The sequence below is a fragment of the Crotalus tigris genome, unplaced genomic scaffold (assembly GCF_016545835.1).
Source record: "Crotalus tigris isolate CLP2741 ecotype Arizona unplaced genomic scaffold, ASM1654583v1 scf7180000020000.429882, whole genome shotgun sequence".
NCBI classification, from domain to species: Eukaryota; Metazoa; Chordata; class Lepidosauria; order Squamata; family Viperidae; genus Crotalus; species Crotalus tigris.
In genome coordinates, this window is record NW_024097814.1 from 301,140 (window position 1) to 325,021 (window position 23,882).

Genomic DNA, 23,882 nt, shown 5'->3' on the forward strand with positions numbered 1-23,882 from the left:
CTCTTAGGATTTCTTGTTACAGATATTTACTGTTTTTCGAATATTAATACAGCCAGAAATGTTTCCAAAAGATTGGACAGTGATGCGTTTAGTTGCTAACAAGTAAGATTTCTTAAATACAAACATAATCATAATATGGGTCTATCTTTATTGAGATTGTGTGCTTATTATTTTCTATTTACAAAATGCCAACAAATTTCATTTCCTTATAATACAGCCAAGGAACCTTACAGCTTTTTCTAACCTTATGATCTTATTTGAATATAACTATTTTATTGTCTGTTTGTTTGTCTATCTATCATCTATTGTGTTTATAATTGATAGTTAATGAGACTACCAATGAGACCTCTATTTTATTCCAGTTAAACTTTAAATATTTCCCATCCTCTAGTGAATAACAAAAGATGTGCATTAAACTGAAAGTGTTTTTAAGATCAGCATAAACCATCCTATCAATAAATTTCAAGTTGGCAGCATTCTCATAAGACAAAACTTTGAATATTGTGTATTTAGACAGAATAAAATGCCTGTCTGTTCCCCAGGGTCATCAACAAACTAGATTCTTTTTTTAACACTGTTGACTAACTATTCTTTGACAATATAACACAACAAACAAACAAATAGTATGATTGCAAAAAAAAAGCACTCAAGATAACAGAGGTGCAATCTAGATGACATCCAAACTGAAACCAAGATCTTGTTATAATTTGAAATGAATCTGAGATGGGGTGGGGAGATGCCTAGACAGCTTCAGCTATTCATTTTTTCAGCAAAATCGTCCAACTTCATTGAGTCAAATTATTTTAAATGTCTACTGTTTTTCCCCATTAGCAATAAGCTATGACCAATTCCTGCTGCTATTTTGTTAAGGCCTGGGGCAAGCAGTGCGGCATTGTTCTAATCAGCAACAATAACAAAATAATATTGCAATGCAAGTTACAAACAATGCTTTCTGAATGAAATGATCAACCTTTGGAATTGTAGCAAAAATGGCTGCTTTAATTCTGACTGGAAACAAAACTCTGAGAACAGATATTGTACAAATGTTTGGGTTTTATAATACTGTACAATAAGTGAACGTAAAAATGTTCTGCATGCCACCATTGAATAATACTCATCATGCTTTCATGCTGATTAGATGTTAGTTCAATTATATTATACCACTGCAATTAATTGTCTTTCCAATGTGTTAGCAAAGTATATTTATTAGGACTTCCTGGGTCTACTTTTCCCTGATCCCTACCCCATCTCCACAAATCCTATGGTATTTTGATCATATAGTGTATTTGCAGAATAATCCAGTTCAGGGAGCAAGACAGAGTTAATATTTGGGTAAGCACAAGAAAAATTCTTTGCAAAAAGCTCTGTGATTTTGAACAAAAGGGATGGTTCTGCATTAGAGAGAGCACAAGTGTTTAAATTTAAATTTCATGCCAAAGAGAAAAAAAAAAACAGTTGGGACAAACAAACCTAGCAATACACACTACTAATTAGTGTGTTAACTAATTCTATTCCATTGTTCTCCCTAATACATTTTGTGAGTTTAAGAAATATATTGAGAATATTTCATAATTTTACAGAGTGAGGTTCAAAGTATGTATTATAAAACTTATAGACTCCTATTTCAGACCATTTTAAATATTTATATTTGTGTAGCTTGCACTCTGTAAACAGTTTCTTGTATTAATAAAAAAAATCAGAACAAAGATATAAAACAATATGTATATTGGTATGTGAACAATTAAATATATAATCCATCTTGTGTTTTTCTACTAGTGTTATTATTACAACAGTGTTATATCTTTCTGATGCCCTTTGCAAAAACTTCTTAAATGAAAATTTTGATTATAAGGTAAGCTGGCAGTTGGTTTGCATTATTTTATGCATGTTTTTATTTAAAGCATTTGTATAGCCTCCCATCTTAAATCAAATTCTAGATGGCTTACAATCAATTATGAAGCTCTTTCTTGTCAAATGCTTTTTAAAATTGTTTCTCCAGTTTAATCATCTTACCCCAGTTTATGTGTCAGCAGTAGCAGCTATTCTACACCACAGATGAGAAAATATCTCAATATATGTAACATTTAATTAAAATGGGCTTTGCATTTAATATTTATAATAATAATAAAGTTGGAAGGTACTTTGGAGGTCATCTAGTCTAACCCCCTGCTCAGGCAGGAAACCCTGTACCATTTTGGACAAATGGCTGTCCAGTCTTTTCTTAAAAACTTCCAGTGTTGGAGCATTCACCGCTTCTGGAGGCAGGTTGTTCCACTGGTTAATTGTTCTAACTGTTAGGAAATTTCTCCTTAGTTCTAGGTTGCTTCTCTCCTTGATTAGTTTCCATCTGTTGCTTCTTGTCCTGCCTTCAGGCGCTTTGAAAAATAGCTTGACTCCCTCTTCTTTGTGGCAGCCCCTGAGATATTGGAACACTGCTATCATGTCTCCCCTCGTCCTTCTCTTCATTAAACCAGACATATCCAATTCCAGCAACCGTTCCTTATATGCTTTTAGCCTCCAGTCCCCTAATCATCTTTGTTGCTCTTCTCTGTACTCTTTCTAAAGTCTCAACATCTTTTTTACATCGCGGTGACCAAAACTGGATGCAATATTCCAAGTGTGGCCTTACCAAGGCATTGTAAAGTGGTATTAACACTTCACGTGATCTTGATTCTATCCCTCTGTTAATGCAGCCTAGCACTGTGTTGGCCTTTTGGGCAGCTGCAGCACACTGCTGGCTCATATTTAAGTGATTGTCCACTAGGACTCTGAGATCCCTCTCACAGTTACTACTATTGAGCAAGGTACCCCCTATACTATACCTGTACATTTGTTTTTTCTTGCCTAAATGTAGAACCTTGCTTTTTTCACCATTGAATTTCATTTTGTTAGATAGTGCCCAGTGTTCAAGTCTGTCCAGATCCTTATGTATCTTAAGCCTGTCTTCTGGAGTGTTGGCTATTTCTGCCAGTTTGGTGTTGTCTGCAAATTTGATGAGTTCCCCGTCTATCCCCTCATCCAAATCATTGATGAATATGTTGAAGAGCACTGGACCCAGAACAGAGCCCTGGGGCACCCCACTACACACTTTCCTCCATGTAGATGTGGTTTCATTGAGGACCACATGCTGCGTACGGCCAATCAGCTAGCTACGGATCCATCTGATGGTGATGCTGTCTACCCTACATTTTTCTATCTTGTCAAGTAGTAGGTTGTGATCTACTTTATCAAGTGCCTCACTGAAGTCCAAGTAAATTATATCCACAGCGTTCCTCTGATCCACTAATTTTATCAGTTGGTCAAAGAATGTACTAAGATTTGTCTGGCTGATCTGTTTTTGACAAACCCATGTTGGCTTTCAAAAATTTCATATTTGAGTGATGATGACTAAGAATTAATTTTGATTTGGACCTGTACTTTAAAACAGTTCTCCAGACTTGTATGATATAATATTAAGGAGATAGACATCTGGAAAATTCTGGTTGTGGAAAATTTATTATTTATATATTTTAAACATTTATACAATAAAAGTTTATACCAAACTCTGGGGAGCACCCAATTGATTTTATTGAATATTTGTCTTCATAGCATCTAATTCCTTTTAACTGGGAATAATATTGGTCCTAAACTCTGCTTTTATAATAAGATATGGTCTTTATAATATGGTCATATACAATACAGAGAAGAGCAACTAAGATGATCAAAGGCCTGGAGACTAAAACATATGAAAAATGGCTGTAGGAATTGGGTTTGGCTAGTCTAAAGAAAAGAAGAAACAGGGGTGACATAATAGCAGCATTCCAGTATTTGAGCGGCTGCCACAAAGAAGAGGGGGTCAAATTATTCTCTAAAGCACCAGAAGGCAGGACAAGAAACAATGGTTGGAAACTGATCAAAGAGAGAAGCAACCTGGAATTAAGGAAAAAGTTCCTAACAGTGAGGACAATTAATCAGTGGAACAGCTTGCCTTCAGAAATTATGGGCACTCAATCACTGGAGATTTTTAAGAAGAGACTAGACACTTATTTGAAATGGTATAGGTGGCTGGACTAGAAGACCTTCAAGGTCCCTTCCAGTTCTATTCTATTCTATTCTAGTCTAGTCTAGTCTAGTCTAGTCTAGTCTAGTCTAGTCTAGTCTAGTCTAATCTAGTCTATACAACACAACACAATATATTTATAATAATATACTTTAATGTTTATAATAAGAGAGCCAGTTTTCTATAATGGTAAAGGTGCTGGCCTGGAAACCAGGATATTATGAATTATAGTTATGTTTTGGGCATGAAAGCTGGCTGGTTGATCTTGGACTAGTCACTGTCTCTCAATCCAACAGACCAAACAGAGATTTTTTCTGCAGGAAATAGGAGGAGGAGAGTATTAGTATATTCACTGCCTTGAGTTATTAACAGAAAATAATAATGGTGGGATAAAATTCTAACAAATAAATATTCACCAGTCATTTTTAAAACACACTGAGACATATAAACAAATAAAATAACATTTACAAATATAATAAGTGAAAGAAATAAAAAGCAAAAATTAGCAAATTGTAATTCAAGAGGTTTTCAAACACAATAACATTTATTAGAAAAAATCAAAATGACATTGATATAAATTTACATATCAATATATTTTATGACATTTTCAAAATTGAAATCAGTATAAAAATAATCTGATTATTGTATAATCATTGACAGTTATTTATAATATAATTTAATTTATACATGATGAACTTAGATTAGAAATGAAGTTATAAGTTCTGTCTAACTTAGAATCAGAAAAAAGTGAGAAGTTAAAAGTTGAGGGGGGTGGAGCTAGCTTGAATGGACATGGAAGCTGAATTTCTGCCTCCTCCGGACCATCACAGAGAATTGATTAAGAAATATAACACCCGACTTCCGGTTCTGGATCCTGCCATGTGCAGTCGTGTGGAGAGCTCCGTCTCTTCGCCAGCTGCTTTCCCTCTGCCAGCTGGCCCTTAATCGGGTCGAAAAGTTGCCCTGGAGGGGTGACCACCATCGAGGAGGCCCTCGTTGACTGCAGAAGGGCGGCAGCTCTTTCCGCGGTCCAAGCTAGCTCCTTAGGGCCGTCGGAGAAAAGATCAGCCAGTAAAATGGCCGATCACCCAGCTGCGCCAGCTGAAAGTCAGAAGAACAGCTAAGCATGAAGAACCACAGTGGAGAAATCTGGGTGAGACCTTTCCCTCCCTCTCTTAGCCCCAACTATTTTCCTGTAAAAAGCCTCTGAATGACTTCCCTGCCCTAATAGAACGGCATTTGTTTACTTGGGAAAAAAAGCTTTGAACAAGATTATAAAACAGTAAATTTTTATTGGATATTTAATTTTTTGGATATTTTGGGGCCCGGAAAAAAAATCCTTATCAGAAATATTATTGTTATTTTATCTACAATGCTGGAGATATTTGCTTTTTTCTCTCTCTATTTTCCTAATGAGAAAAAAAAATTTAAATCGGAAAAAAAGATTTTATAGCCTACTGAGGACATCTTGTGTGAAAAGTGTTACTGCAATTGTACTTTCTGTTGGTGTTTGAAGATGGATTTGACCTTCAAATGATAATAAAAGGGAAAAGATAAAGGCCTTGAAGCAGCTGTGGGCTGAATTTGCTTACTAGAAATTCTGGAGGTGGATATTTGTTGATTTCTAATAAATATAGCTTCTACTAAAAGATTAAAAGACTATTTTATCATGGAAATGGAGGAATCTTACCCACAGCTTGATTATGAGCTTATATTGGAAAAAATTATGGAAGCTACAGAGTATATGAAATCTTGGAGAAAAATTAAAGATCATTTTGCAGAACCACAAACTGAATTTCAAATTTTAATGGACCAACCTATAGGCCAAGGAACAATAAAGGAGGAACAGACTAGCTTTAAAGAGGCCTATATGCAACAGTGCATACAATTTAAAGAGATGGAGGAAGAAGCTATTGATCAACTGAGCTCTAGAAAAATGCTTGACTTAAAATCTCAAACTGAGACTCTAATTGATCATTCCACAAGTCAACTAATCACTACAGAAGAGGATATTTCACAAGCCTACATACAAATTATGGAGAACTCTGATGATCAAAGAATGACTTTAACTGAAATACTTGCAGTCTTAAAAGCAACAGGAACTGACTTTCAGATGCGATCTATTGAAAGTGGTGATAATCTGGATAATCAACTAGTAACTACAACATGGAATAAAATTGACTATACTATCCAGATGATACTGGAAGAAAGGGAAGAGAACTTAGACCAGATTGATGTGTCAATAAATACCCGTACTCAAATACTGAGATTTGATGGTATAGATGCGGTATTATGGAAACCAGCCTGGCACAAAAAGAAAGCTAGAGTTAAATTTAAAAATGTGATTTAAAATTGTACTTAATGGGCTAAAAAGGCTTTAGAGATCTGGACTGACTTAACAATTAACTGAGTATGTGAAGTTAGCAAGATGATATTTTGTGTAACAATATGCTTGTTTTAGATATGATAATTATTTGGACGAAATTTAAATCTTACCTAATGGGCTGAAATGATTTTTTTTTTTTTGCTTATATAGAAATAGATTGACTGATAGATTATATATTTAAAATAGAGTAGAGTAATATTTTTATTTTAAGTAAGATAAGTATTTTGTAGTGGAAGAAGAAATAAGAGAGATTTGTGATAAGAGAAGAATTGGTACTAATCAATGACTTATTAGACTAAGAATTAGAATATATTTGGAAATATTAGAATGTTACTGTTGGAATATTATGTGTATTGTAGAAGGGATACCCGAAGTGCTAATAATATGTTTATTCAAGATTAAATTGGATTATGGTAACTGTAAATTAGTAAAGCTTAAAAACAGGATTTGGATTTATATAGATGTAATGTAGAAATGGATTAACCTAAATATGTTATACTATTTGAGGGAAATAGAGAGGGAACATTTAATGAATTAATTTGAGTTATGTATATGTGACTTTGTTTTTGGATGATTGATTACCCCATCACCACGGTGTTTCTTGAGCACTCTGATGTAAAAATTAAAAAACTAATAAAACTTGTTTATATATATAAAAAAAGAAATATAACACCCAATTAAGGACTATGAAAATTTAAGAGATTATGAAATGTGAGTTACTTCCCTTGGTTCCCTCCTGAAGTTTGGATTGTATTTGATTTGGTTTTGGACATTGTCCCAGAGAAGCTCTGAATTTGGATGCTTGATTAAAAGATTTGAGAGGCTTTTGAAGGCTGAAGGGGAGAGGAGGGGCCCTATGATTGAAGACTGATAGGAGAAAGAATTTGGAGAGAGTTTAAAGGAATACAGCCGAAAAGATAATAGCTGATTTATAATTGTACAGTGTGTTCAGTGTGAAGGCCTGTTATTCCCTCCTTCCAGTCGAAGTGCTGAGATCTGGAGAAAGTGAAAATATTAACCATCTTGAAGACAGAGATTGATAAGGAGTGTGTAATAAAGATAGTTGCTGTCTTTGGTTTTTTTTATTTCCATCTTGTCGGCTTACACAGAGATAAGTTGATAAGGACAAGACAAAGGGAGGAAGTGACGTGTATGGACTATAGACTGTGTAAAAATTCTTAGAAGGTTAAGAGCTCTTTTTGATAGTTGGATGTCAAAACGCAGCCAAAGTGCAGAAAGTATTTGGCAAAGAGCCAAAGCAGGCCTTAGACCTTCAGATTTACATCTGATTCTAGTGGAAAAAGCCTTAGAAATGGATGTGAGGGAAAAATCGCCTGAGAAGTCACTGACTCAATCAGATAAACTTGATATTCTCTTACAAGAGTTAAGAGAAATGAAGATAAATAAAAAAGAAATGGAGACAAATATAGAGGAGGATTTGAAGCAAATAAAAGATAAAATGGACAAGATGGATGTAAGAGTAATAGATCTGGCAAAACGAAGTCAGGATATGACACAAAATATTACAGAAGTGAAGACTTAGATGGGAGAACATGATAAGATGTTAAAAAGTCATACAACTATGATGCATCAGGTGAAAAAGGATTTGATTGAGATATGTGATTGTCAGCCCCGATCAAATTTATGTATACATGGATATCCGGAGAAAAGTTAAGAAAATGAAGCAAAATTTATTCAAGCAGTATTGGATTGGGCTACGTCGATCCTCCCAGATGTCCCCTTTACAAGATATGATATTGATGCAATACACAGAGTCGTCCCAAAAAGGTTGAGAAGAAAATTGCCGAGAGATATTGTGGTGCAACTCTGGTCATATACAAAAAAAGAGAATTGATGCGCAAATTGCAAAACATGTCTTCTATAATGTTTGGGGGCATCAGATACAAGTTTTTCCGGATTTATGCAATGAGACTTTACAATGGAAGAAAGAGATGCATCAAGTTTGTCAAATATTGAAGAAAAATAATATTAACTACAACTGCGGATATCCATTTTTTCTGAGATTTTCTTACGGTGGAAAGTTTTACAGAGTTGGAACAAAGGAGGAGACGATGGAGAAATTAAGGGAGCACGGAATCATCAATAAAGAAGATCTACAGGAGAACGGGAAGCTGGATGAAGCAACAGGAGTTACAAGTTCATTGTAGAGATAGTATATAAGTATTTGTAATTTTATAATATATGTTTGGTTGTAGAAATTAAGAGTAATGATAGTCAAGGGAGGTGGAGTGGGCGACCAAAGTCGGTGCAGGGATGGCTCCTCTTCTCCCCTCCCCCCCCGGAGGCCCGAAGCGCAGAGAGGAGGAAGATCTGCTGAAGAAAGGAAGGGGGACAACATATATGTTTATGGGTGGGTAAGAGGCTATTTATGTTTTGGGTCAATATGCTTACTTTGTAGTTTTAGTTTTGTAAGATTTATGTTAGAGCACATATGGAGACCAAAGGGAATATGTAATATAAGGAATAGATGGGGAAATCGTTGAAGGTAGCTACATGGAATGTACATGGCCTGGGGGAAAAATATAAACGAACAAGAATTGAAAAATCAATTAACAAAGAGAAAATAGATATTGTATTTTTTAAACATCAAAAGAAAGAAGTGGTGAATGAACTTAGATTATATTGGGATGATGTATATGAGAAGGCATTTGGTACATCAAAAGCAAGAGGGGTAGCAATCATGGTAGCTAAAAGATGTGAATTTAAGATAAAAGCCATAAAAAGGGATGATATGGGAAGATTTCTTATAATTCAAGGCTTTATTTATGGACAAGAGGTCACTTTAGCAAATATATATATATATATATATATATATATATATATATATATATATATATATATATATATACATACATACATATACATATATATATTTCAGTAAAAAAGGAAAGCAATCACCAGGAAGTAAAACACCAAGGTTTTAATAAATAAAATCAAGCTTTCGATGGCTAACATCTGCCATCATCGTCAGGATACAAGCCAGTCAGTGAGGAAACCTGCTTATAAGCATAGCCACACCCAAACTCTACGCATGGACCTTGTAACAGGTCCAAGCCAACTAATCCTTACTTTACTTACAGTCTTCAGTGATTCTTTCTTTTAGCTCTTACTTACATCCACCTAGCTTTCAATGGCTAGCACCTGCCATCATTGTCAGAATACAAACTAGCTAGTGAGGAAACCTGCTTACAAGCATAGCCACGCCTAAACTCTACGCATGGACCTTGTAACAGGTCCAGGCCGACTAATCCTTGCTTCACTTACAGCCTTCAGTGATTCTTTCTTATAGCTCTTACTTACATCCACACAACCACCCACTTCCTCCCTCCCTTTAGTTCCTGAGTCATATAGGCAACGTGTGTTACTCAAAATTAAAGGGTCCTCTGCCATTGAAAGCTAGGTGGATGTAAGTAAGAGCTAAAAGAAAGAATCACTGAAGGCTGTAAGTAAAGTAAGGATTAGTTGGCTTGGACCTGTTACAAGGTCCATGCGTAGAGTTTAGGTGTGGCTATGCTTATAAGCAGGTTTCCTCACTGACTGGCTTGTATCCTGACGATGATGGCAGATGTTAGCCATCGAAAGCTTGATTTTATTTATTAAAACCTTGGTGTTTTACTTCCTGGTGATCGCTTTCCTTTTTTACTGAAATGTATGTACCCAGGAATCGCTATTCTTCAATTTTTAATGTAATTTTTAATATATATATATATATATATATATATATATATATATATATATATATATATATATATATATATATATATATGAAATAAAAAAAGATTATGTGATAATGGCAGGTGATTATAATACGGTTATGGATATAGGAATTGATCAATCTAATCCATCAAAAGCGGAAATAAAGTATAATAATACAGATTTAAGAAAATTTATTAATAGAAATAGATTAAAAGATGTTTGGAGAGAATTACATGGCAATCAAAAGAGTTATACATATTTTTCTAGTAGACATAATTTTTTTTCAAGAATAGATTATATATTTGTAACATCGGAAATATCTAAAAACAAAAGCAGAGATAAAAATAATTAAAATATCAGATCATGCAATGGTAACTATGGAAATGTAAATAGATTGTGATTATAAACAGGCAAGTAGATGGAGAATGGATTCGAGGATTTTTAAAAATAAAGAGATTTTAGAGAAAATGGAAAGAGAATTAAAAGACAATTAAAAGAGAATTAAAGGACTATAAATGAAGAAGGGGGTTAGTAATATAGGTGTAATATGGGATACAATGAAAGCAGTGGTAAGAGGTTTAGGGATAAAATATTCTTATAACATAAAAAAACAAAAAGAGAAATATATAAAAAGGTTGGAGGAGGAAATTAAAGAACTAGAGAGTAAATATATAGAAAGTAGAGAGAATAGGATTATGTTAGAATTACCAGTTAAAAGAAAAGAGTTGCAAAATATTGAGTTAGAACAGGTTCAAAGAAATCTAATTTTATGAAAATAGTAATAAAATAGTAATAATAGTAATAGTAATAAAAATAAAAATTCTAGAATGTTGGCTAGAGCCACACAAGTTAAAAAGGCAAAAAGGCTGATTGGAGTAATAAAGAACAAAAAGGGAGAAAGATGTAACATGATGAGAGAAAAATTGTTGATATTTCAGAAGTTTTTTGAAAAGTTTTATAAGGGAAAGGAAATAAATCTGAATGAAAGTCAGGCATATATAGAAAAGAATTTAAACTGTAAAATTCGAGAATGTGATAAAGAAATAATGGAATCACAAATAGAAGAGGAGGAGATACTGGAAGTTATTAATAAATTGAAAATAGGTAAAGCACCAGGGTTAGATGGACTAGGTGCAGAATATTATAAAAATTTTAAAGGATTATTGGTGCCAAAGATGAGGTTAATGTTTAATAAAATAATGGAAGGGGAAATTATTTCAAGTTCCTGGAAGCAATCTCTGATAGTATTGATAGCAAAACCTAATAAAGATCTTACAAATCCAGGATCATATAGACCAATATCCCTTATTAATCAGGATGCTAAGATTTTTACAGCAATATTGACAAATAGATTGAATACAATTATAGAGAATTATATTAAAAATGACCAGTGTGGATTTATAAGAGGCTGAGAAATGTCAGATGTAGTAAGAAGGGTATTAAATTTAGGCTATTACATAAAGAATCAAAAATTAAAAGCTGGTTTATTAGCATTAGATGTTTTTAAGGCCTTTGATTGTGCGGAATGGCCTACATTGAAAATATTAATAGAGAAATTAGGTTTTGGAAAATTTTTTAGAAAGGTGATAAATCAAATATACTCAGAGAATAAGGCAAGAATAGTCATAAATGATGGTGTTACAGAGACAATAACCTTAAGCTGGGAAACGAGACAGGATTGTCCTTTAACCCCAGTTTTGTTTGTATTATTGATGGAGGTTTTGGCAAATGCAATTGGGAAAGATTCATTGATTGAAGGAATTGGCGTATGTAAGAAAACGAAAATAAATTTATTTGCAGATAATACATTACTAACATTTCAAAATCCCAGAGCTACTATAGAGAGGGTATATTCACATTTGAATGAATTTGGGAAATATAGTAGATTGCAAATAAATTGGGAAAAATCAGAAATGGTGTTATATAACTATAGTAAAGAAGAAATGGATGCATTAAAAGAAAAATATAAATTAAAAATAGTAGATAGTATCAAATATTTAGGTATTGACATCCCCAAAAATATTCAAGAATTAAAGAAGATAAATTATTAGAAGTTAAAGAAAGATATAAAAGATAAAATGGATAAATATGGAAAAGTAAAATTATCATGGTTTGGAAGAATTGCAGCAATAAAAATGAAAGTTTTACCAAAAATTAACTTTTTGTTTTGGATGATCCCAATTAAGTTTTCGGATCAAGAATTAAAGGAAATACAGAGATTGCTGGAGGTGTATTGTAATGGAGGCAAGAGAGCAAGAATAAGTAAAGCTTTATGGTATGAACCATTAAAAAAGGGTGGGCTGGATCTTCTAAATGTCAGAAATTATTGGATAGCTAATTAATTAAGGGTGGTCCCAGATATTATAGCAGATAGAGATTTATTATGGAGCGATATAGAATTGAAGGAATTAAGGGAAATAGGCGATCCTGTAGAAACATATTGGTTTAAAAAAATATTTAAAAAATTGTTAAGATAATTCAAAATCCCTTTTTTAAAAACCTGATAGAATTATGGGATAAATGGAGATATCGGTTAATGCCAGGAATTTCTCCTTTAATACTGGTAGTAGAAATGGAAAAATTCCCTAAGATTGAACTGAAAGATTGGATTAGTAAATTAAAAAAAAAATCAGATATATAAATGGGACTGGAAGAACAAGATAAAGAATATAATAGAATTAAAGAATGTTTTATCAAATACTAAGTTAAATTGGTTGAATTTAATACAATTAGAGAAATGGATAAAAATGGAAGAAAAATTCGAGGAGAAAGATAGACAGTTAACAAAATTTGAAATGATTATAAAAGAAAGTGAGGAAAATGAAGAATATATAGGTAAAGGAAGAATTGGGAAAATATACAGAATATTAACTGAACTAGAAGATCAGGCAAAAGGTTTAAAATTAATCTGGGAAACAGATTTAGGAGAAATAAACGATAAAGATTGGAAAAATATTTGGAACAGAAGAGTATATAAGAATATTTCAGTTAGAGTTAAGGAAAATGGATATAAAGTGATATGGAGGTGGTTCCTAACACCACACAAATTATATCAAATAGATGTTAAATATATAAATATTTGCTGGTGATGCGAGAAAGAGAGTGGAACATATAAACATGTGGTGGGATTGTGATAGTGCATAAAAGAAATGGGACATAGTGTTTAGGGAAATTAGATAACTTTTGAAGGTAAATGTAGATATGTCACCGAGGATCGCATTACTGTTACTGGTGGAAAAACAAGATATAAATGAAGCAAAAAAGGAATTGATTGTAAATTTGATAATGGCAGCTAAATTAGTGATGGTTAAATATTGGAGACAGAATTGGGATATTCAAAGAAATGAGTGGTATAATGAGATATGGAATATGGCAATAAATAATAAATTAATAGAAATTAAATTTAAAAAGGGATGATTAAAGTAACTAATTATAATGAAATATGGGATGATTTTATAAAAACAGTCTTAGTGGAAGGCAAAGGGGATAAATCTGCTCAAGAATACATGCTGTTTTGGAGGGGATAAAGGCACAATTGAAATATATTGTATATTGTTAGTTGTTATATGAGAAGAAATATAGGTAATAAACATTGTCTCCAGGGATGTGGGTGCACTGTAGTATTTGTATTTTTATACTGTTTTTATATAGATGTATATGTTATGTTTGTATTATTTGTATTTGAATAAAATAAAATTTTAAAAAAAGAAGTTAAAAGTTAAATGCTATAACCTTGAAGAAATTCAAATTTGGATACAAGACAAAACTATTATATGTAATGTAATGTGATGTAATTCAATGCAACACAGTGCAATGCAATACAACACAACACAACACAATACATACAATGCAATAATATTTTCCAGAATTAGTGGGCCTTAGAACATTGATACCAAATGTGAAAGAATGATCCAACCTAGTTTTTCAGTTTTAACAAATTTTAGAAAATGAATTATCTATTTTGGCAATCGTTACTAGAGTAATACACCAAGTAAAATATCTTGTACTAGTTTTCTCTGAATGTAAATGTAAATCTGGTGTTTTTTCTTTCATTGATATTCTCATTATTGCATTACTGCTTTTCAGTTGTTCTGTTCAAATATTTATTTTGACTTATCTATAAGTTGGTTAAATATGATTCATTAAGTGAGTAAGTTAAAAACTGCTACTCCTTTGATCATGCAGTTCTTAACTTACTAACCTTTTGGGAAGCACCCAGCCTGGCACAGAGGAGGGATCAAGTCTAGAGTTAGCTTGTGGTCACTGAACAACTGCAAAAGGGCTAGGATTGACATCCCCTCCCCCTTTAGTTCCTTAGAGCCTTATCTAGGAGTCGGCTGTTCCCCAGGAGTTGGAAGTCAGACTGGGGAAATTTCAGAATTATAGGCAAAACATAAAAAAGTAGTTAGATCAAATTCTGCATGTGAGGGACTGGTGGTTTGCTCCTGACATCACTTGATGAATCATATTTAACCAACATAGATAAGTCAAAATAAATATTTGAATTTTGTGTGGTAGGTTTTTTTGAATTCTGTTTGATTTCATCTTTCAACTTATAAATGATCTTGGGCATGTAAGGTAAATATCTGTTATCTAGCTACACTAATAGTATCTTTCAAAGAAACACAATGATTAAATTATTGTCTATTTGCAGATTTGGGATTCCTATTTTTACCTTGCTGTCATATTTATAAATCAGTTGTGTCTACAGTTAGAAATGTTCACACTTTCTAAGAAGAAAAAAGTACTAGAAAAGTAAGTATAATTGTTGGCTTTTTAAAAAAAATAGAGAAAATCTTTGTAGTATTTATCTTTTCTGTGCAAAATTTTATTAAGATTGAAAGTTGTCAAACTATGTGATATTTGCTGTTGATTATTACTGAGAGACAGAATGTTGTTTTTCAAGGCAGAATTGTTTGAAGTACGTTTGATTTCTTAAGTATGTTTTAATGGGCTGTACCTGACAACATGCACAGTGCTCTTGAATAAATCTTATCTAGTTTACAGTATGTTGATTATATGCCATAATCATACCAATGATTATAGCTCACTGAAATCAATGAAGATAACTTGTAGGAAAATATCAGTTCAAACCCTAAGAAGAATGCACTTGTTAGAAATGATGATGTATGTAATTAAATCTTTGTTTTGTTTGCATCAATGATTCCCACAGTTATAGACAAAAGATGTTTATAACTGATACCATTTTGACTCTTTACATATAACAAGCAACATCAAACCATCTGTAATAATATCGGCAGCTGTCTCCCACAAATGCTTGTCTATTACTGGATGCAGGCACAGTGTTTGAATAGTTTCAGAAATGTTCTTTCTATGATGTGTTGTGGTTTTCTAGCTGCTTTTCATATCCTGTTTTAATAAGTATTTTATGAAAACTTCTGTTGGATTTTTTTCTCTTTAATAACTGCTGCAAACATACAAAAAGTATGTTTCATGATAGAGTGAGATTATTAATTATCTAATCTGATTTTTTAAAAATCTAACAGATATGGTGATATGCGGGTGACAATGGGATGTGAAATCTTCAGCATGTGGCAAAATATAGGTAAGATTAATTATGTGGCTTAAGTTTTAAATTTGCATAAATGTTTTTTATAACAAGTTTTATTAATTTTTCAATTTTACATCCAAATATTTAGGAAGCAGCATGGTGATTGGGTAATCAATAGTCCAGTAATGAAATCTTTCGTACATGGCTTCCGGTTCACGGTGCCTCTAGCTGTACGAAGAGACTTGTCTCCTCGTCGGCTAGCTTCCCTCTACCAGTAGACCTTTATGTGGTTCGAAAGTCACCCTGGAGGGTGTGACTTCTGTTGAGGAGGCTTTGCTCGTCTGCTGAGGAGCGGCGGCTCCTCCAGCTGTCTGAGCTATCTCTGAGGGCCGACGGAGAAGAAGATCAGCCAGTAAAATGGCTGATCACCCTGCCACTTCAAACTGCAAGTCAAAGAACATCTAAGCTGTAAGAAACCCCATGGTGAATCCGGGTGAGACTTTTCCTTGCTACTCTCTCTACTCTATCTTGTTTTTTGTGCCTGTAAGAGCCTTGTTGGAATTATTTCCATGGCTTGAAAAAGCAGCTTCTGCATGTTTGGGAAGAAAGGCGTTGTATAAACATAGAACAAAATTTTAAAGACTATATTTTATTTCCATATTTTGGGGGTACAGAATTTTTTTTTTCTCTAAGAACTACTATTATCTTATGCTGGAAGATTATTTCTTTTTTCACATTATACTTTAAAAGACAGAAAAAAGGAAATGGTGTCTGGAAAAGATCTTTTTTTAACCTACTGAGGACATCTAGTGGTGAAAACTTAATACTGTAACTTCTGGTTACTCTTTGAAGATGGAATAGATCTGACCTTCAAATTATTTTTGAAGAGAAAAGATAAACTATGCAGCTGTGGGAATTGTGGAGGTGGACACTGCCTAACTTTTATTAAATATAGCCTCTACAAAAAAGAAAAAAGAGACTCTTTTTAATTACTATCAAAATGGAGGAACCTCAGTTACAATTAAACTGTAAATTTATATTGGAAAAGATTTATGAGGCTACTGCAGAAATATGTGCTACAATGAAAGAGTTTACTACAGAATTAAGATCCAGAAATCTCACTTCAAACATTCAAACTGATGTCCAGACTACATCTGACTATTCTATAAATCAAAACATACTAGAAGAGGAATCAACAGAGATAAAAGAGGAACTTATTCTATCTTGCAAACTTTCCATCTGTAACTTTTGAGGAACAGAAGAAGCAAAGACTGAGATTTGAAACTACAAAGCAATGATGCTTAGGATGAGAGAAATAGATGCCTAATCCAGAGGATGGGACTCCTATCCTTTCAAAGGCCACTGCAAGCAACAAAAATAGATCTACTGACTGAAAGGGAAGCTTGGTTATGGAAACCTGCCTGGCACAGAAAAAAAGCCAGAATTAGACTGAAAAGAGAAATTTAAAATTGTGTAATTGATTAAAAGGCAATGTTGGATTTATGGACTGTTTTAAGGATTAAGATTTAGAGTTAGAAGTAAGAAAAAAAATATAGGAGAGTGATTATTAGAATAGATATTTTAAATAGATTAAGAATGTACCTTTTGGAATAATAGGTTTATTTTGATGAAAATTATTATGCATTGGAGTTGAAAAAATGTTGGCTTTTTAGATTTGGATGATTTCAATAATTAACTGAGTGTCTTAAATTAGTAAGATGACCTTTCTGTATGATAACATAGATGTGATAAGGCATGATAATCAACTGCATGAAATTTGAATTTTGTTTAATGAATTGAAATGATTTAAGGTTTAACATTATTTTGTTATCTTAAAGAGATTGATCAGTTGTGGGATTATATATGTATAGGGTAGTTTAATATTTTATTTTAATTAGGATATCTATTGTGTAGTGGAAGAAGAAATAAATGAGATTGGTGATAAAATGAGAGATGTGAGAGATTAAGAATTAGAATATATCTGGAAGGGATACCTGAATTGATAACTTGTTGATTTAAAGTTAAATTTGATTATGGTAATTGTAAACTGACAAAGTTTTAAAACAGGTTTAGCAGTAATAGAAATTTAAATTAGAAATGGAATATTTTAAACGTATTATGCTATTTGAGGGAAATAGAAGAGGACAGTGAATGTATAGAGTCGAGTTGTTTATATATGTTTTCACTTTTGAATGTTTGATTACCCAAATACCACGGTGTGTCCAGAGTATTTTTTCTTAAGAATTAAAAAAACAATAAAATGTGTTTAAAAAAAATATTTCATAGATATCTCAGGTTGCATCATTAAAAGGTCCTCCCTATTTCCCTTAATTATTATATCACATTCAAATTAATACATTTCTAATTATAGCTCAATCAATCAATACATTTGTCAATTTAATGTTACTTATATATTTCCAAGTCCTGTTTTTAAGTTTTACCTAATTTCAATTACTGTGTTCCAATTTAGCCTTTAATATCCGTAATATTTAGACTTCGAGTAACCCAAATTTTCCTAATTTCATTACAAAATATTTATCGTATCTAAAATTCACATATTATTCAGTTAATTACATTCTTATTTTATGTCATAAGTATATTCTATTTCTCATCCTAGTACCTCATTGTTTACTAATAAAATATCTTTCATTGTCACAAACCAACTTCCATATTACAATTCAAAACTATAATCTAATGGCTAATTTTCATTTCCCTTATAAATCTAAATATTAAATCAATTAATATCTTTAAAAATCTCCTTAGCCCATTAAGTAAGACTTTAAGCTCTTCCATTATCAATCAATCAACAAAAAAAGGAAGAGAAAGAAAATCCCATTTTTAAATCTAACTCTAGCTTTCTTTTTGTGCCAAGCAGGTTTCCATACCAGTGCCTTTAAATCCTCAGATGGATCTCCCTTCATTCCTACACATGTTATTTGAATCAAGGGAGAGCATCCAATTATCAATTTTTCAAAAGAACTGGCCCCTTTGTAATCATTAGATTGTTGCCCTAATAGTTCAAATCTCCATGTTTGATTTAAAATATTTGTCATCAGTTCAATCTGGTCTTCTTCTTCTTCCAGTTATATCTGGCTAAAATAAAAGGTCACGTCCAGTGTTGTAGATGTTGTTTGATTGTCTAGATTGCCTAAGTTCTCAATATGTTGTGTTTGTTGATCTTTAGCATCCTCCATCTCAGTGTTGCTTTCTTCAATTTCTGTTGCTTTTTGAGTTGCAGTTTCTTTAGTTGAAATCAAGGTTTGACTGTCAAAGTTCTCAGTAAATTGTACTTGTTGTTGTGTAGAATCCTCTTTGATATTAATTTGTTCCTCTTCTGTTGTTTTTTGGATTGTAAGTTCATCAGTTGGAATCTGGGCTTCAATTTGTAATTTTAAGGTGACATCTTTGTCTTTCATTCTGGAATTCATTAGCTCAATGACTTCAAGGATTTTTTCAAGTATGAGTTTGTAGTTAAGTTTTGGGTAAAATTCCTCCATTTCTATGGTGATTAGAGATAGTCCTTTAGTGGAGGCTATGTTTAATAAAAGTCAGCAAATGTCCACCTCCACTATTCCTAGAAGTTGTTTTCACCACCCAGCTGTTTCAAATTGTTATCTTTTTTATTAAAAGTTTTACAAATTTAATACATTATAACCCAAATCCCTCCCACCCTTTCCCCCCTCCCCCACTTCCCAGAGCTGATTACAGGGTAAAAAATAAACAAACATAATCTAACTAACATAACCCGACTATACTATCAATCAAATCCATAACACATTTTAACTCCTTTTCAAAACAAGTATTAACAAATTAAAAACAAAAATAATAATATAATTAAACCATAATACTAAAAATAATATAAATTCAACCATATTGAACTATTAAAAATAATCTAAAATCTACTCATAAGCAAGATAATACTTTTCAGTCTCATATTTCTTTTGAATATAATCAATCCATCTCCTCCAAACCGAAATATATTTTTCTTGTGAATGGTCCTTCAAATAGGCGGAGATTTTCGCCATTTCTGCTAAATTAGACACCTTAACTATCCATTCTTCCATAGTAGGCAAAGAGTTTTTCTTCCAATATTGCCCCACAAGTAATCTTGCAGCTGTTATAACATTCAGCATCAAATCAATTTCTTTGACATCAAAATGTACAATAATAACCAGCAAAAATAATTGCGGAGTAAACTTTATCTTTCTCTTAAAAATCTTTTGAATATTCCACCAAATCTTAATCCAAAAAGCTTTTATATCTCTACAAGTCCACCAAATATGAAAATAGGTTGCGTCTAAGCTTCCACATCTCCAACATTTGGGCTGTAAATTAGGATACATGCGGGACAACTTTTGGGGATCCAAATGCCATCTATAAAACATTTTATAAAAATTTTCTCTTAAATTTTGCACTTGAGTAAATTTTACATTTCTAACCCAAATTGTCTCCCATGTATCCAATAAAATTGGCTCTTGAATATTTTGAGCCCATTTAACCATACAATCTTTAACTAACTCCGTTTCAGAATCCAATTCTATTAAAACATTATAAATTCTCTTTATATGAGCTTGAGTTTGGTCTTTAATCTGTTTTACCAAATTCACATCCTTTAAAGTAATATCAACCTTTTGATCTATCCTCCACCTCACTAACAATTGATTATACTGAAACCAAGAGTATACAATATTTTCTTGCTTCAACTCAGCTAAAGATTTTAATTGCCAATCCTTCCCTTCCAAACTAAGTAATTCCTTATAAGAAATCCTATCCAAATTCACTCCTCTAGATAACCCCTCTACAACGTGTCCGGGAATCCCCCAAATTGGAATTTTATAATTTAACCTATAATAATATTTCTTCCAGACATGTAATAAAGCATTTCTTAAAATATGAGATTTAAAAACCTGATCCACCTTTTTGTCATAAATTAAATATGCGTGGCATCCATATAATAAATCCCATCCCTCAAGAAAAAGAATATTTTTATTTGTTAAGTTAAGCCAGTCACTAATCAGTGTTAAAGCCACCGCATCATAATACAATTTTAGATTAGGCGCCTTGAGTCCTCCTCTCTCCCATGCATCTTGTATAATCTTAAACTTAACTCTTGGTTTTTTCCCTGCCCAAATAAACTTGTTAATCCCCTTCTGCCATTCCTCCAAATTAGCATCTTTTTTTCAAAATAGGTATCATTTGGAACAAAAAAAAGAAACTTTGGAAGAATATTCATTTTAACTGCTGAGATTCTCCCCAGTAAAGATAACTGTAATTTTTTCCAATCATTTAAATCCTTTTGCACTTTTACCCATAATGTCTCATGATTATTTTTATACAATTTAACATTAGAAGCTGTAATGTATACTCCCAAATATTTAACCTTTCTCACTATTTCAAAACCTGTTAATTTAGCCAAAGTATCCTTTTCCTTCATAGACATATTTTTCGATAATATTTTAGTCTTATTAATATTTACCTTAAAACCAGAAACCTTCCCATACTCAGTTAAAATTTCAACCAGATCCCTAACCGAGTCTATCGGTTGAGATAATGTCATAACCAAATCATCAGCAAAAGCTCTCAACTTATAATCATTCTTATTTATTTTTATTCCCTTTATTCTAGATGATTCTCGAATTTTAATAAATAAAATCTCCTTTGTCCTCATTGTTAAAACAAATAACAATGAGGACAAAGGACATCCCTGTCTAGTGCCCTTTTCAATGTTAAATGCATCTGTTAATCCACCATTAATTATAATTTGTGCAGATTGTTATTGATATATAGCCTTAAGAGCATACAAAAATTTATCCCCAAAATTCATTTTCTCTACTACTCTCAATAAAAATTGCCAGTCTAATTGATCAAAAGCTTTTTCAGCATCCAAAAATATCAAAGCCACAGGGATTTGATTGTTCTTGTCCAAGTACTCAATTAGATTAACAATTTGTCTTACATTATATTTCATATATCTTCCAGTTATAAATCTAGATTGATCACTATGGATCAATTGCTTCAAAACTTGCATTAATCTATTTGCCAATATTTTAGAAAAAATCTTGTAATCTGTGTTCAAAAGAGATAGGTCTATAATTTTTAGGCTGAATCAAGTCTTGATCCTCCTTTGGGATCAATGATATAAAGGCCCTTCTCCAAGATGGAGGTACCTCTGCTCCTAACAGAATATTATTAAAAAGTTCCTTCAGTGGTTCTATCATTTCTTCAGATAACATTTTATAATAAATTGCTGTTAATCCATCTGTACCTGGAGCCTTACCAACCTTTAATTGCTTAATTGCCCTAATGATCTCTTCAGAAGTAATTAAACCATTCATCTCATCTTGTTGATCATTTGAAAGTCTAGGAAAATGTGCTTCCTGTAAATTCTTTTCTATATCTGAAACTTGTATACTTTTGCTAGCATATAGCTTTGAATAAAAATCTAAAAAACTCCTTTTAATCAAATTTTGTTGATATACTTCTTTACCTTTATAATTTATTTTCTCTATAATCCTTGATTTCTGTTTCTTTCGTAGTTGGTAAGCCAACCACCTACCAGGTTTATTTGCATTACAAAATATATTATGTTTCATATACTGCAAATTAATTGCAGTCTGATCAGCTATTAACATATTAAATTGCTCCTTAAGCAAAGTTATAGAAACCTTTGAACTATTATCCAATGGATTTAAAATAAGAGCCTTCTCCTTACTTTTAATCTCTTCTTCCAACTCTTTATGTTTCTGTGTCTATTTTCGCCTATATGCATTATTCATATGAATCAAAATCCCTCTCATATATGCTTTACTAGCATCCCATACCATTGGCATCAAAGTACCCTTATACATATTCAAAAGAAAAAATTCCTTTAAGTAATCTCTACATTTCTGTAAATTCCCCTCATGTCTAAATAAATTTTCATTCAATCTCCAAGTCCTTCTATTCCCATCTTCAGTAGATAACTCCAACCATACAGGATTATAGTCTGACAATATTCTAGGGAATATCTTGGCATTCTTCACCCTAGAAAAAAGATCATTAGTAATTTTAAAAAAGTCAATTCTGGAATACGATTGATGCTTGTCTGAAAAAAAGGTGAAGTCTCTTTCTTCAGTATTCCGTTCTCACCAAATATCTCTAAGTTCCAAATCATCCTTCAAATAAAAAAAAAACTTTAGATAATTTTGCATGATTAGGAGATTTAAAAGAACCCTTCTTGTCTTTACTTGAGTCTAAGACACCATTCCAATCTCCCACCATAATAACTGATTTATAATCCAATTGAATTAATTTCTGATGTATCATCTTATAAAAGTATTTTTGTTGTTGATTAGGAGCATATAATCCAATGATAAGACATCTCTTACCATTTAATAATAAACAATAATAACACATCTTCCTTGTGGGTCAGAATCAATTAACTTCGGCGATAAGTCTTTCCTCACATAAATTACTCCTCCTTTTTTCTGCGGAGCAGGGGCTGAAAAATGTACTCCCAGCTGGGAGTTAATCAAATACTTTTTTTAAAAAAATTTTTATTTTCCATTTATTCATACAAAATACAATTCACAAGATAAAATAAATTCATAACCATTGGTACCGCCTGCCCATTCCCCCCAGGCCGCGTACACCCTCTCTGGTACCTTCCCTACTTCCCTCCTCTTTCTCTCCTCCCCTCCTACTCTCTTCCCCTCCCCTTCTCCTCTTACCATCCTACTTCCTCCCTGCACCTTCCTCCCCTCTCATCCCTCTCAAACACTTGAACGCAGCATAGGGGAAATGCCCAAGCAGCACGTCTCTCGTAAACCACCATATCTATATAATCCTTACCCACCCATTCATCCATCCACCCACCCTCAAGCCTCCCCCCCTCACTTCCCAGAGCAGAGTACAGGGTTATTAATGAGAAAGTTAACAATAAAAAAAAAGAAAAAAGAAAAAAGAAAAGGAAAGAAAAGAAAAGAAAAAATATCATACTTAACCTTTAACTCCCCTTAAATTAAATCATCATAAACAAATCTCTACAACATTTGCTATAAAATTTACTCATAAAATAAATGAAACTTTGTAGTCCCATACTTTTTCTGAATATAATCTATCCATCTTTTCCATACAATAATATATCTTTTTTGTGTATGATCCTTCAAATAAGCAGAATTTTTTGCCATTTCTGCAAAATTAGAAACTTTAAATATCCATTCTTCTAAAGTAGGCAACGAATCTTTCTT

The 23,882-nt window shown here is 32.5% G+C and overlaps 1 protein-coding gene across 1 annotated transcript in view; it reads left to right on the forward strand.

Annotated features, from left to right (window-relative positions):
• LOC120318035 (dedicator of cytokinesis protein 4) overlaps positions 1–23,882 on the forward strand; it is a 335,809-nt gene that overhangs the window by 209,569 nt on the left and 102,358 nt on the right. Inside the window, exons 27-30 of the mRNA XM_039365226.1 lie at positions 8–102; positions 1,777–1,852; positions 14,797–14,897; positions 15,650–15,708. Of these exons, the coding sequence (XP_039221160.1) occupies positions 8–102; positions 1,777–1,852; positions 14,797–14,897; positions 15,650–15,708 (331 nt within the window). The remainder of the gene's footprint in view (positions 1–7; positions 103–1,776; positions 1,853–14,796; positions 14,898–15,649; positions 15,709–23,882) is intronic.